This window comes from Trypanosoma melophagium (assembly GCF_022059095.1).
Source record: "Trypanosoma melophagium isolate St. Kilda chromosome Unknown ctg5segment0, whole genome shotgun sequence".
Lineage (NCBI taxonomy): Eukaryota > Euglenozoa > Kinetoplastea > Trypanosomatida > Trypanosomatidae > Trypanosoma > Trypanosoma melophagium.
In genome coordinates this window covers 404,778-420,219 of record NW_027125187.1, presented here as the reverse complement: position 1 = coordinate 420,219, position 15,442 = coordinate 404,778, and the positions used below count along the sequence as shown (strand labels likewise).

The 15,442-nt window shown below is 38.0% G+C and overlaps 7 protein-coding genes across 7 annotated transcripts; all 7 read left to right on the top strand.

The window, feature by feature from the left end:
* Positions 1-413: 413 nt before the first annotated feature.
* Positions 414-1,280, top strand: LSM04_000541 (BILBO1; the record flags this gene model as incomplete). The annotated part of the gene is made up of 1 exon (XM_067329576.1): positions 414-1,280. One exon carries the CDS (start codon positions 414-416, stop codon positions 1,278-1,280), a length of 867 nt encoding a protein of 288 aa, XP_067187171.1.
* A 685-nt stretch (positions 1,281-1,965) lies between these two features.
* On the top strand, positions 1,966-3,024 carry LSM04_009102 (ZN622/Rei1/Reh1; the record flags this gene model as incomplete). Its single annotated transcript, XM_067329575.1, has 1 exon — positions 1,966-3,024. The coding sequence occupies one exon, from the start codon at positions 1,966-1,968 to the stop codon at positions 3,022-3,024; it is 1,059 nt and encodes a 352-aa protein (XP_067187574.1).
* A 404-nt stretch (positions 3,025-3,428) lies between these two features.
* Positions 3,429-4,559, top strand: LSM04_002953 (uncharacterized protein; the record flags this gene model as incomplete). The annotated part of the gene is made up of 1 exon (XM_067329574.1): positions 3,429-4,559. One exon carries the CDS (start codon positions 3,429-3,431, stop codon positions 4,557-4,559), a length of 1,131 nt encoding a protein of 376 aa, XP_067187283.1.
* Positions 4,560-5,243: 684 nt separating this feature from the next.
* On the top strand, positions 5,244-6,053 carry LSM04_004452 (uncharacterized protein; the record flags this gene model as incomplete). The annotated part of the gene is made up of 1 exon (XM_067329573.1): positions 5,244-6,053. One exon carries the CDS (start codon positions 5,244-5,246, stop codon positions 6,051-6,053), a length of 810 nt encoding a protein of 269 aa, XP_067187359.1.
* Positions 6,054-6,373: 320 nt separating this feature from the next.
* On the top strand, positions 6,374-12,019 carry LSM04_002213 (uncharacterized protein; the record flags this gene model as incomplete). Its single annotated transcript, XM_067329572.1, has 1 exon — positions 6,374-12,019. One exon carries the CDS (start codon positions 6,374-6,376, stop codon positions 12,017-12,019), a length of 5,646 nt encoding a protein of 1,881 aa, XP_067187254.1.
* A 464-nt stretch (positions 12,020-12,483) lies between these two features.
* Positions 12,484-12,876, top strand: LSM04_002932 (Intraflagellar transport protein 20; the record flags this gene model as incomplete). The annotated part of the gene is made up of 1 exon (XM_067329571.1): positions 12,484-12,876. The coding sequence occupies one exon, from the start codon at positions 12,484-12,486 to the stop codon at positions 12,874-12,876; it is 393 nt and encodes a 130-aa protein (XP_067187280.1).
* An 814-nt stretch (positions 12,877-13,690) lies between these two features.
* On the top strand, positions 13,691-15,028 carry LSM04_007089 (GPI mannosyltransferase 1; the record flags this gene model as incomplete). The annotated part of the gene is made up of 1 exon (XM_067329570.1): positions 13,691-15,028. One exon carries the CDS (start codon positions 13,691-13,693, stop codon positions 15,026-15,028), a length of 1,338 nt encoding a protein of 445 aa, XP_067187490.1.
* Between the last annotated feature and the right edge of the window lie 414 nt (positions 15,029-15,442).

Genomic DNA, 15,442 nt, shown 5'->3' with positions numbered 1-15,442 from the left:
TTTTTTTTTCGTCTACGTGTTATTACTTTATTATTACCTTTTTTGATTTCTTTGTTTTTAATATCATTTGTTTGAATAATTTTTCTCTTTACTCTTTTTTTTCTTATATTGCTCTTGTTTTCTTTTTTTTTTTTCTCTTTCCCCTTCACTCACTCACTCATTCTCTCTGTACCCCACAAATAGTGGTGTGTCGATTTCATTGTTCACTCATTTCTCCCGCCAAATAGCATAGTAAAGATCCAGGCATTATTGACTGAGACACAGTCTCCCACTCTCACACACACACACACTCCCTCTCTATTCCATTTCCACTTCACTTTTCAATTCCCTTTTTTTTTTGCGTTAGTCGACACGCCTTTCAAGAGTAGATTGCACTTCCTGCCATATATACATATTATTTACTTACTTCCCTAATGCAGTACTCCATCTGCGTTGCCACAGATGTGGATGGGGAAAAAGTAAATCTGCGGTTTCTCTTTGACGCCTACGGCCCCTCTGTCACACAACTCCTCAACCGCGCCGCCGTCGCCTTCAACAATCTCTTCCACCGCTGCGGTATTCCCCGCGCCTTCGCCACTAGTGCCGCCGTTGTGTTTAACGAGACGCAGTGCACATGGGACCGCCTCGAGCGTTCCACGCAATTACTGCACAACAGTCAAGTGTATCTCTTCCAGCCGGACATTCTCGACCTCCCGGCGGTCATTCCGGAGCCGTACGAGGCCCAGCCGCTCCTCGGCGACACGTACGTCTCCCCGCGGCGGGAGGCCTCCGACTCCCCGCGGGCTGTCGGGCCAACGCACTACGAGCCGCGGCCCGCCTTCATCCACCCAAGCCCAGGCGGACCTCCGCAGCACGGCGATAACAGAAAGAAGGGAAGTGTGTATAAAACAGCGGCGGCAACAGGGGTGATAGTGGGAGGAAAGAATCGATATAATAAACCGTTAAGTGATGAGAGGGATTTTATGGTGGATAATAATAGTGTACATGCCATGTCCTTTTCAACGCCAAAACGTGGTAATAATGGGACTCTCGTTGGCAGTAGTCGAACCATACTAAGGGGACGGGAGTATGACTCTTTTTCCGTCTCACCACTAGTTCGACAACCGACAGAAGAGAGTTATGTAATTTATAGTGACGGTAGAAAAAGTATCTTGCGTGATGAACGGGAGAAAATTGAGAAGCAATGGCGTCTTCCACTAGACGAAATGCGACGCAGTCTAAAGGAAGAAACACGAGAGCTTGAAAGAAGTATTAGCCCAGTACGCATTCCCCTTCTCTAGTAGAGAACTTTACTCCTCAAAATAGAGAAATAAAGAAAGAAGGTGGAAATCACTTTCATGTACCAAAAACGAAAAGAAAAAATAAAAGATTAAAAGAAAAACAACACCATTCTACAGTCCACAAACTCCACGCAAGCACTCATTCACAGCCTTGACCCTCCTCCCCCAAAGAAGAAAATTAAAAAAAAGTAGAGCTTAACGATGTGATTTAAAAGATAATATGTTTATTACAGATACTCTCTCTACGGATTTATATTTCTCTTACCTGATCCAAAACGAATGGGGAAGAGATAGATAGAAAAAAAAGAAATACCTTTTGTACAGTCTTTATATTCTTAATGGAGAAGGTACAGGAGGTCTGAAGAGGGATAGGGAGAATGAAAAAATATCAATGTTCAAAAATGGACTGCGTTACGCATGTTTTACAAATTTTTTTTGTCTCTGTATATGTGTTCCCTATGTCTCCGTATTTCTTTTTCTTTGCTTTGCATTTGTTTTTACTGCTCCTTATTTGTCACTTCTATATATATTTTTTGTACTCATGCAGTACAACTTTTCTGGATGTTTTCAACTATTATTCAGTTGAAAACACCCTTTTTTCCTTTTTTTTCCTATCTTTTAAATGTTCCTCCAGCGCTTCTACACGGCAAAAGGGAAGTTAAAACCTGTGAGGCACCTGTAGCGAATGTCTAATCTAACGGCATTGCGTGAACATTGTAGAGCCATTTTGGCCCGCCACCGGGGCAACTGCAATGTCGATATGGCGTGTGTTGTGTGTCAGCAGCGGGTGCGGGGTGAGGAAAGCAGTATGGAACACTACGCGAATGTGCACGGCGTCCGAATTAAACACTTTGACAATGTGGCAGACTTGAATGGTTTTCTCGCACACTTGCGGGAGTTACTGTTTCCATCTGGTGATGAAAAGATTCACTGTCCAGTGTGTCATACCGACTGTGGTGATAAAGCCACGTGGATGTCGCATCTACGACATGAGGGTCACGGTCAGTGGGATGTTGGTACGATCCCCTCATTGGCAGCCTTTTGTGTGGCATCATTATACTCCGATGGCAGTGAAGGTGAAGATGATAATGATGATGAAGAAGAGGAACAAGAAAACAACACTGGTAGTCTTTATAAGAATAGTAATAATAATAATAATAATTTCGTGTCTGTGGAAAAGGAGGAGAATGAGGAGGATGAGGATGAAGATGGTGATTGGGATGTGGAGCCCGCTCTCTGTCTCTTGTGTGATACAGCCTCGCTGGACTGTGTACGTCACATGATGGAAGTTCATGCCTTTGATTTTCCCGCTGCTGTGCGAAATCATGATGGCGTACGCGATGAGTACGATATCATACGAATTGTGAATGTCATACGAAAATGCGTCGCACAAAACATCTGCCCTTTTCATTACTCTGATGAATCGGATTCAGCAGATGTGTGCCGCCATGATATTTCTACATCTTCGCTAATAGCACACTTACAAAGTAACCCACAGCACATTCTTCCACGTGTAGTGCCAGAAGGTGACAAGGAACTTATTCCCGTAATTTGCGGTGATGCGTTTATCTCATCAGTTGTACTTGGTGATGATCTTCTTGCCGCATGCAATAATGGCATTAACAATAATGATGAACCTGACTACCCTATGATACCAACTATTTCAGAAATAGTTAAAATGCGTGCAGCTCGGGCTGAACGTAATACCACAATTACACCAAATGGGGAGCAGTCAAGTAAGTAAAGAATAATTGAGTTTACAATTACATGTGTTCCATTTCCACATTTTTTCTTTTGTTGTTGTCTTGATTGTGACGATAGTGTGTTTTATAAACGAGGAAGGAAGGAAGTAAAAAAAAAAAAAACTACATTTATACGTGCATATATATAAAGTAAAAGAGAATTACCTGTACACTATAATTAAATGAAATTGTTATGTTTGAATGCATTTTATAATGAAATTTCACCACTTTTGTTTTAATGGATTTTTAATTTCCTTTTTGCTATTTGGGGTCTGAAACACAAATAAAACCAAATTTAATGATAAATCTCTGCGCAAGTAAAACAAAAAGAAAACACACACCGAGAGAGAGAGAGAAGAGAGAGTGGGAAAGTTTTCTTTTTTCTTTTCCTTTCAAGTAGGAAAACATGGAGGATGCTCTCATTCTAAATTTCATTCGCCTTGTGCGTAACGGTAGGGGTTTCGTAATGTCACGTGAAGTATTCAGATGGGGTGATTTGCACATGATGGATAATGGTGCGTATGAAAAGGATGAAGAAGATCTGCGGAAGCACCGTTACAGAAGAGGACCATCATATCCAGTGTTTCTTGTGGTTTATGTGAAAAGATCTGTGGCGGAGGTTTGGAAGTTTCATGACTTTCGGTCTACAGGTATAAAAGCTGTAAATTCCACCTTGACTACTACTAATACTACTTCATCTTCTTCAATTGCGTTTCATGGTGTTATGTTAACAGAGCAGTATGAAGCATCCTTAAAGACCCTTGTAAGTGTTATTTATGCATACTTACGTATTCATGAGTTATACTTAGATATCATGGATGCTGATCCGGATGATGTTTCCGCACAATTGGTTTTGGAAAATGAGGAACTTCCAAAACTTGAACCCGACAGTTGTACAAAACAGGTATGGGCTATAGAAGGATTATTGGGTGTGAATGTCACATACAACCGTTTATGGCGAACCTTTCTTAAGAACAAGGCTGTACCTGTGAATATATCCAACACCACATCACCGTCTATTACAGGGAATGTAAAGATGGATTCTATTCCTGAACACAATCTTGGAAGTGCCGCAGCGCAGGGATCAGACTCTATTGGGAGTGGTCGTTCTATGCCAACTCCACACTTTGCCCCTGCGCCTCTTCCAAGTTCTGCGGGATCTGGACAAATGGGAATATCACAGAAGTTCTTTAGAAGTCCCTCATTTGGTATTCCCGAGTTGTTTCTCCCCCACGCCGCCACTAATATGAGTGATGCTCATTCCTTCTTCACACAGCCTTCGTTTGGGGCGGCAGCGGCGGCCGTGGCGGCGCATGGAACCCGCACGCCGGCCGTTCGCGGGTACTCGTTTGTGTCTGTTCCGACATTTGCCGCACTTGGGTCGGATTCTCTCTCTGGGGAGGAAAATGATGCGGCGAGTGTGGATGATCAACTGCATGAACTGTTGGAGATATGCGATACGATTCACATACAGGAAAGTTTCGTTGAACTCAGTGACGTACTCAATATACTGGATAAAAAACTTTTGGTTCCGTAAATTGATAGAGATATGTCTGCTAAATTGCTTTTTTTTTTGGTTTTGGTTTTTATGTACACAGTTTTTTATTGCTTTGCTTTTTGTTCTTTCTAGGTGTTGAGAAAGAATACGAATATTTCTCTGTTTTTTTCTTTGGCTTGCTGAGAGGGAAAAAGAAAAGAATATTGAAACAGAAGAAAAACAGAAATAACACCGTAGCATTTGTTCGTTTGTTTGTTTTTAGTCTTTTGAAATAGAAGGGGAGCATATAGGAAATTTCTTCTTTGATCGCATAAGATTCTTGCTCTTGTTCTTGTTGTTTTTTGATGATGAGGATGATGATATTCGGTGTGGCAATAATATCCTTTTATAAATTGATTGCTTTGTTGTCGTTGTTTTTTGTCCTTGGTTAAACCGTTGTTTTTTTTTTTCTCCATTTCCACTCCTACTTTATACTTGTATGTTTCTGTGTCCTTGTGTGCATATTTGCATGCATTTAACCTTCTTATTTTATATGTTACGTTTCTGTTATTTTATTTTTTTTTCTCTTAATTTATCTTTCTCTTCTTTTTTCTTCCCCCTTTCCTTCTTCTTTTTAATGTTGAATAGGATGTAAATTTCTTTTCGTTATTCTCAATAGGGCTTTCTTCTCTTTCTTTCTTTATTTTTTTTCTCATTTATTTATTTATTCTCTCTCCTTTTTCCATGTGTGCATCTACTTTAATTCGACGCTTCCTTCGTTTGGGAATATTCAGTTGTAATAAAAATGTACTTTTGACACGGATTGATTTATCCTCATCTCATCTCTCATCTCCTGCAGAGAATACGAATACAATTATATCCCCACAATGTGATTGGACAGGATTACGTTATTCACATCTACTGGAGAGAGAACTGTTTCGATTTGCGCAACGCATGAAATTTACATCTTCTCATTGGATTACAGAGAAGGAACGGAGAAAACAGGGTTTACAACTTTGTTCAAAGGAAGAAGTTCCATTTTATCCTATTTCTATCATGAATAAAATGAATGTTTCGACTCTAATGAATGTTGTATTTATTGAGGAAACCGATTTGTTTTTCTTTTTTATGCAGCGACCATTACCAGTACGTGATATTTCCCATGATGTACACTGGGTACACATGGATGGACAATGGCGTTGTTTTACATCTAAGGATCCTCTATATTCTCGTCTTGTGTTTCACTGGGAATTCCTTAATCGCCTAATGTTAAGAAACAGAGGATTGAAGGGATCTTCTTCACATAATAATACTCTCACATCACCATCATCACAGGGAAATACTAGTAATAGTAGAGAGAAGAGTCGCACATGTGAACTTATTTTACCTTCTGCTTTTGCTGCTGGATGTCAAGCGGAGTTTTTTTGGGTGGATTATAATGCTTTTTTCTCTCATCAATTGTCTCTCTTCACAGATGCTGCGTGGGTTCCACTCCACTCCGAAGCAAAGGAATATATTGGTATGTATAATTTTGATCAGATTGTTTTATCGTAGTCTTGAGAAGTTGAAGTATTATTATTTTTTTTTGGGGTGGGAGATTTTATGGCTGTTTCTTTCTTTGGTTTTTTTCCTTTACTTCTACCTCTGATAAGAGGGGCCACATGGCAGATGCATTTATCTAATATATATATATATATATATATATATATATATATGTGTGTTAAAGTTTCATGGGTATAACAAACATGATGTTATATATATATTCCTTTTCTTCCTTTCTTCTTTTTATAACTACTGTTATTTACATTCCTTCCTTAAAAAAAAATAGAAAAGAAGAGTATAAACTGTGGTGTTCCCCCCATTAGTCTGCGTTCATGCAGAGTGCCTTCACGATACGCGTTGGGGAAAAGCAGGCGGAAGGTGTACGCGATGTTTCAGTACTGCACCACAATGAAGTCTACTTCACCACATCGCAGCGTAATGTGAAGTGGGCATTTCTCACACGTTTCCCTCTTCTCACAGAGGAAAAGGCGAATCAACAGAGTAGTGCTGTTGTGGCCATAGAAGATACATTTGGGGGTTTGTCTGTTGAGAGAAGTTCAGATCAAAGAAGAGATGGACACGCCATTGCAGGGTATAATAATAACAATAGTAACAATAACAGTCAAGGAATGTTACAAGAGTATTTGTGTGTGTTTTACCGCGATGAACCGAGGAATCATCTTAGTCATTACACTGCCCATCATCCTTTAACGATATGTTCTGCATATAACACGATTCATCCCGCCTCTGTGACACACTTTGTTCTTAAGAATATCAGTCCCACAAATGTGGTTCCTGGTTTACGTGGTGTTTTTGTGCACGGCAGTCGACAGTCATCTCGTGGGGCATCTGCGAAGATATTACGAGTGGGAGGATTTGTTTTTAATGAGGCGGCAGATATGTGGTGGATGGCCTCACAACTGACAATTAAACCGGTTTACGTTCTATTTGGCGATTGTGAACTATTTATGAGTCTTTCTCTCAACGCCACGGCTACGATGGTCTCATCCTTACATCACATCAATAGTAACAATAGTAATAATAATAGTACGGTTGGTAATATGATGCCAAAGTATGCGTTAATAGATGCGACGACAATTACACAATTTCAAACATGTGATGGAAGACTTATGGCAGTGGCGGTACGTGGAAGTGAAGTGTGTCTCGCAACCACTATTGTTGTAGAACACTTGGATGCTTTATTGTGGATATGGTGGCCACAATGTTTACATGTACCACAACTACGTGTAAAGGGAGCATCTGTTTCTGTTACGGTATCGGAATCTTCACAAGCTTCTGTACAAGCGTTATTTCTTTTTGATGCCCTTCATAGTTTTTTACACATTTTACGTACACCTAATTTACGAAATGGTAAAGGAAATTTGGAGTTACTTTTCACATTGTCAACCAATTGTTCACCTTTAGTACTTCCTTGTTTACGGTCATCAATGATGCAACCCATTATGGTGTGTCATTATCCAGAAATAAATCATGTTAGTTTATACCATGTACCAGAACTATTAAGACATCCTTCATCATCTAATTATATTGCTACAATGTCTCTTACCAGCATATTTCCAGAGCATGCGATTATAGATGGTATTTTGTATCATTCAGGTTCAACTGTTGCTTTTCAAACTCTATCACGTACCGGTAATGATGCTAAAAATAGTGGAAAGAATTCATCTGAAGGAAAATTTTATGGAAGATATATGGTAGAATTTCCTTCACTTTTTGAAGAACAACATCCACTGGTACACTTTGTTTTAGAAGCACTTGAACCCGTATTAGAAACGGAATGTGTAGCTTCCATGCAGTGTGAATTACTTAGTCGTGCGTGGGAAAAGAAACGTCTTGGGCATTTTTGGGATTTCGGAACTGGATGTATAGAATTAATTGAAGATTTTGTACATACTAGTATGACAGGGTGTAGTATAAATAATAAAAATAATGATAATAATAATAATAATAATAATAATAATAATAGTGGTACTACAGGAGAATATACATCACACTCTTTTGACGCTTTAGGGGATGAGAAAAAAATTCGTTTATGTGATATTCTTATTGATCCTTTTTTTCTAACGGCAGATGTACTACAACAACATTCTTCGCATACCCTACATAATCAAGAGAGAGAAAATCCTTCTTCTCATTCGAGATTATCCAATATTAACATTGGAGGACTATGGTCATCGTATCAATGTGGAATGTGTGTTTTTGTCTTGCATCTTCTTTGTGAAAGTTTTAAAATTCAGGAACGTCTTTGGGTTTTTCTTGAACCATTAGCACATCTTAACCTTCGATTATCTCAATTAATGGGATGGACTCCATATGTTCGTTACTACTCCACGTGTTTATGTGTTCCTGAGGCGAGTGATATAAGTAGTACTACATCATCATCATCATCATCTCTTCCTACTACTAATACTAATACTAATACTAATACTAATACTAATACTAATACTACTACTACTACTACTACTATACCCTCACACATAACCCCATCCCAGTTATTTCAACGAACATTACCGGAATCTGTATTACTCGAACGTTTTACATTTCACGCTGGCTCCTCCACTGAGGCTGTAATGAGTGGTGCTCCTCCAGTGTTGTACACCATTCTCCAACGTGTACTTGCGGGAAAAGCCCGTGTTTCTGGTGGTTGGCCGGCTATTAAAGGCATTAATTCAACATCGCCGCTTGCTATGGCGAATAGTCTTTTTTTTATGTTAGTGGACTGCTTTGATGCGCCACAGCCACTGCGGAATCTCAGTTCACGATGGTGGTATATTTTATGCCGGGGTTTGTTAAAATATGGTGTGGATCCAAAGTTTGTGGCATCTGAATTATGCGTTGGTGTAGCCCAGCCAATAGAACGAGCGTTAGCTATTGCGAAGGATCATCCAGAAGATACATGGGATGATGATTTTAATGCTATTATTGGTAGATTAGATCGTCTTCAACGGGCCTCAACTCTTGCACGTTATGCAAATCCAGCGGAGGATGTTGTGCGAGCAGCACAAGAACGGGCAATTGGACGACAATATCGGGCAACTTTAAATGATGATGATGGTGTTATTATGCGGCCAGATTTCCCAAAACATTGGGGTGATTCTCGTGTGGATATTGTACAAACAATGTTAAATACTGCGGCTCCTATTCCTTTACCAAGTCAAGTAGATGGAGCAGATGCTATTTATACTTTATTAAATACACTTACGAAACGTGCCACAGCATTACCAGTGGGTCGTGGTATGTTTACTCTTTGTACACAAAATTTTAGAGTACGAGATAGTGTACCTATTCCACGTCTTAATCTTGAGGGACGAACAAGTGATGGTGTTACTATAACAAATAATTCAGAAGAAGCTATTGCAGATAATAATATATGGCCATATTTTCATAATGGTTGTGCTGCAGGATTACGTTTTCTTCCATTACCAAATTTTCGTGGTAATGAAACTTTAAAAGAGGAAGAAACTATTAAACGTCATTGGGTATTATATCAAACACGTAATATACCTTGTCCAGCGTCAAGATCAGGATTACTTCTTGCAGCTGGATTATTAGGACATTTAAAAGTTCTTCAACGAACAGATATTTATTCTCTTCTAGTTTCACCACAATCACAATATTCTGGTCGTGAAGTTGTTACTATTGCTGTAATGCTAGGACTTAGTTGTAGTCTTCGAGGGACATGCAACAGTATCGTTTTTAATTGTTTATCTATGCATGTACAATCTCTTACTCCTGCTACAGAAGATATTGAAGTTTCTTTAGATGTACAAACGGCTGCACTAGTATCTATAGGAATTCTTTACCAGAGATCACCTGATGCATTTTTAGTTGAAATGCTTCTTATTCAAATTTCACGTCTCCCATCGGATGAACATTTTCGTGATCGAGAAGGTTATGCTCTTGGAGCTGGTTTTAGTTTGGGATTATTATTATTAGGTAGTGGAAGTTCTCATGGTATACCTAATGTTGAAAATCGTTTATTAAAATTTATGGAAGGAGCTCGTCGAGAGGCAGTTCCATCTGCATGTGAAGGACTTGAAACATTTAATGAGATTAATCCAGATAGTGGACATTTTCTTACTAGAGCTCTTCTTACAAGAAATGCTAAAGAATCTTTTCGAAATCATTGTACTCGTGTTTTTGAAGGAGATTGCTTTAATGTTGCAGTTTCTAGTCCTGGGGCTATAATTGCTCTTGGATTTATGTATTTACAAACTAATGATGCATCTATGGCAATGAAATTAGCTACACCAAATCGTTTAGTAGGTTTACAAGGTATATATCCTGAGTTATGTCTATTACGATCTATGATGTCTTCTCTTATTATGTGGTCTAGTATTGAACCCACAAAAGAGTGGTTACGACGTAGTATTCCCTCATCTCTTTTACGTCTTGCAAAATATCCTCAACAAAGTGGACTTGCACCTGCTCAAATTCGTTATCTTATGATGAATCTTGGTCATTGTCTTGCAGGTTCCGTATTAGCGTTAGGTATACGTTTTGCTGGATCTATGGATGCAGATGGGAAATCTCTTGTACTTGGTGAATTAAATGGTTTTATACAAGGATTTATAGGAAGTACAGGAGCTGTTATAACTACTATTCAACGTGCTACAGGTGCCTTTCAAGCTTGTATTTCAGCTTGTAGTGTGGCTTTAGCACTTATAATGGCAGGAACAGGAGATGGTCAATGTTTGGCAGTTTTGCAAAAACTTTATAAACGTACAAATGTGAAATATGGAGATCATCTTTCTATTTCTATGGCAACTGGATTACTTTTTCTTGGTGGGGGTCAATTAACACTTTCAACTTCTTTAGATTCTGTTGCCGCACTTATTATGTCTTTTTATCCTATTTGGCCTGAGACAGCTTCTGATAATAAGATGCATCTTCAAGCACTACGTCATCTTTATTGTTTAGCAGTAGTTCCACGTATTATTGAAACAGTTGATGTACTCACTAATAGATCTGTTTCTGTTCCTATTCGTGTTATTGTACATCGTGGTAGACTTAGTCATAGTGAACCTTCAAGTGTTGTAAAAGAGTTATGGACACCACTTCCAAAAGGTAAAGAAGATCAGGCAGTTCGTATGGTGACCCCTTGTCTTTTACCAGATACGAGTACGGTAACACAAATTGAAATTCGAAGTGCACAACATTATAATCTTACTATTTATAATAGTGGTCAAAGTACTATTGGTAATGGAGGTTTGGTTGTTCGGGTTTTGGAAAAAAATATCTCGCATAGTGATAATGGAAATACTTCCCGTTGTCCTGGAGAAGAGGTTGTAGTTAATTGGATTCAACGTCTTTTTCGTGAACATCCACAACAACGACCACGACCCATTGAAGCTACTGTTATTCTCGATAATGTGAATTTACTCTTCGCATCACAAGAAAGTTTTTTAACAGAGTTTAGTCCTTCTGAAAAGGAATTTTCATTAGATTTCGTTATGAATCTACGACATACATTAGAAAGACGTTATGGTGGACTCCTACAACGTTGTGGAGAACTTTCTTTACATCATCCTCTGTCAGATATTCTTTTAATGCAAAAATCTCTCTATAGTACGGCGGTTTCCCTCGTACAAACTCTTACTAATGTAGGAGATGCGGCTTGTGAACTTGCCCCTATTACTGAGTCTCTACACGCCTGTGCTACCAATACTACTAGTACTAATACGACTAATTTTAATATTGAAACTGAAGCGAGTGGTTCTAGTGATGCTCTTGGTTTCTCTGTTTCCACCGTTATGAAATGGCTCTCCCAGGCATTACACTTTCACGGCATTGGAGGAAGTATTGGATTACTACCGCAGGCATTAGGAAGATATGAGCCACTTTTACAGCGGCATGATCAACGTTTATTTGCCTTATATCGTATGAATCAGCAACTGTTGCTTCGTCCACAAGTACTGGAAGAATTAGTTAATTGCTGCGTAGAATACGTTGATTGATTGAGTGATTGAGTGAAGGAATATAACAACAAAGGAAAGGAAAAGGGAGAAAAAATATAGAAGAAAATGAAGGAAAAAAGCACCAATAGGTAAATAGATGAATATTATTATTATTATTATTATTATTATTATTTTGTTGTTATTTGATGACTTTTGCAGAAAAGAGACAAGATGCAATGAACATTGAAGTTGTTTTACCAAATGAAAAAGGGGAAAATTCAAACGAATGGGTAAGAAATTAGTATCAAATATCTAATGACTATTATGACTTATTCTATATATATATATATATATGTTCTTCATATTTTCTTGTCTTCTATTCTTCTAGTGTCTTCAAGTAGCTTCTCTAATAAGAAGGGAAAATAAAATATTATAAAAGCACATAATAAATAGTTGATAGAAAAAAGGTATAATCAAGAAAGAAAAAGGTATTTCTATTCTTCTTCTTCCTTCTTTCTGAAATCATGGATGATGATAAACTGGTCATGTTTGACGCCAATGGCGCTATTCGCATGTACGACCCAGAGAAGTTTGATGAATTGCTGAAAGCCATTGAAGTTGGAAAGCGCTTCACCACCCGCATGGACGACTTTAGAAGTATCGTCAATCAAGCCATGACGATTGTGGAAAAACTCGGAAAGGCCATTGAAGAGGAGAAACTAAAAGCGATTGGATCACGCAATGTTGTTGAGAGTGAGGCAGAAGAACGATTTCGCACCATGCAGGAGGCGCAAGTGCGATTGCGTGAGAAACAAACCGAGTTGGACCGCTATCTGATGGAGTACAACTCACTGCGTAAAGTAGAGGAGGAGCAGGAGCTGATCATTCAGCGGCTGAGTCAATCCGCAGAGGATTAAAAGTAGAAAACAATGGAGAAGAAACCAATATATATATAAAAGAAAGAAAGAAAAAAATAGAGAGAGGAAAGTGTTTTTATGTTTTCTTTCTTCTGGGTCTGTGTGTTATCTGTCATTAGTTAGAAGTATTCTAACGTGTAGATGGAGAGAAATAAAAGGCACCTAACATTGACAGCAATTCATTTATTTTCATCATATCTTTGAAGAAGAGGGAACCGGATCGAAGAACTTATTGATTATTATATAAACTTCAGATCATGTATTCTTTTTTTTTGTATTTCTTTCTTTCTTTTTTTTTTTACACGGTGCAATACACAGTGAACAAGGAGAATATCCCTTAATTATGGGAAACGTTATGAGTGTTTTTTTTTATTATTGTTATTGTTTTTAACCCCTCACATTATTAGCATGTGTAATATAAGCTATATTATCTTCTTTGCACCTTTTCTTTTTTTTTCTTTATTTTACCTGAAAATATTTTCCATTTTCTTTTTTTCATCGGGAGGAAAATGAGAATATTTTCTAAAACAATAAAATAAAATGAAGGATTTATACAGTTACTTCTCTTTAATATTGTTTTTTACAGAGTTTTCTGTAAGAGAAAATTTCATTTCCTTTTTTCTTTTTTTTTGTTTATTTGGGTTGCCTTTTTTAAACATTCTCCTGTGTGTGATAACGGCTATTATTATTAGTAGTAGTGGTCGTACTTCTAGTGGGAATAGAGTAAGTGAAAGTTTTTCTTTCTTACTTATAACTCAAACTAGAGAGAAATAAATAGATAAATAAATAGGGAATTTAGTAGAGGAAATAGTAAATGAATCAGCAGCGTTCAAACATGACGAGGATGGATCGTCTCACTATTGGACGTCTCATTTGGTGGGGTGCTCTCTTACGTTTAATTTTAATCATTTATGCATTCTTTCACGATCGCTGGTTCCGTGTGAAGTACACGGATATTGATTATATGATTATCGTGGATGGAGCACGTGAAATGTGGATGGGAGGATCACCGTTTGATCGCACAACATTTCGTTATACGCCACTCCTCGCTGTGTTAATGCTACCAAGTGTATTATTGGCTAATCCAATAGGAAAATTAATCTTTGCGTTGTGTGATTTGGGAGCTGCGTATTACTGTTATGAGGTTTTACTTACCTTTGCTACAGAACGAAGTGCAAAGTGGATGGTATCATTATTTATACTATTTAACCCTATTGTATTAAATGTTTCAACTAGAGGAAATAGTGATATGTTAATGACCTTTATGAGCCTTATGGTATTAGCAAAATTTGCACAATCTAAGTATTATCAAGCTGCTGCTGTTCTTGGTTTTGCCATTCACTTTAAAATATATCCTATTATCTATGCTCTTCCATTGGTATTAGGTGTATGGGAGCAAACGGAGGCAAAAGGTATTCTTCAGCGAATCTTACGTGTTGTTCCACTCGTAACACTTTGTGGTATTATAGCTGTTATTTCGTTTTTAATTCCTACTTTTATCTGTTATAAGTGTTTTGGTCAGCAGTACTTGGATGAGGCGTTTATCTATCATGTCTATCGTGAAGATCATCGTCATAACTTCTCACCATGCTGGCTTCTTATGTATCTAAATATGGCTCGCCGTAGTCTTGGTATAGAAGGAGTGGATTACGCCCCTGGACTTTTAGCATTTTTACCACAAATTATTGTATTATTTCTCGTTTCATACAAACTACGTTTTAACATTGCCCATGCATTTTGCATTCAGACCGTACTATTTGTCGCTTTCAATAAGGTCTGCACAGTGCAGTACTTTGTGTGGTTCCTTCCTTTTCTTACATTTCTCTTCTGTGAACCCCGTGGGGTTAATAATAATAATAATAATGATAATAATAATAAAAAGGACGAAAATTCAAAGAAGTACAAACTTAATTGGCAAAGACCTGGAATAGTTAAAACCGTGTTAGTTGTAACGTTGTGGGCGGCGACAATTCCGCTTTGGGTGAGTACTGCCGTTCCACTGGAGTTTCACGGTAAAAGTGACTTTGGACGTGTGTGGATTGTTTCGTGTGTGTTTTTTATCGCGTTGGTTTCACTCGCAGCGTGGCTCGCACGCGTGGCACGACACATTCAGGAAACGACACAATCTGAGAAGAAAGTAAAACATGCGTGAAGAAAACAAAGGGATAGATAGAGAGGGAAAGAAAGAGAGAGAAATATGAAAAAAGTGTTTATTTAGAAGATGGCTTAGTTTTTTCTTTTTGTTTTTCTTCGGAATTTAATTCGGTGAAACAGTGAAACATGAAGATGGGAAATGGAAGGAAATCTTTTTGGTGTTCCTATATATATATATATATATATATATATATATATATATATAGGGGGGGAAGATATGATGGACGAACCGTATTTTATAGCAGAAGGGCAGAAGAAAAAAGAAAAAAGTTTTGTGGTGTACATGGAGGAGTAGAGAAGGAAACAAAAAAAAAAAAAACGATCGGGGTCTCTTTTCTTTGGATATCTTTGTATCTTTCTAGTTGTTAATGTTGCTTTGCGAACTTTGTTTATTTTTTTTTCGTGTGTGTGT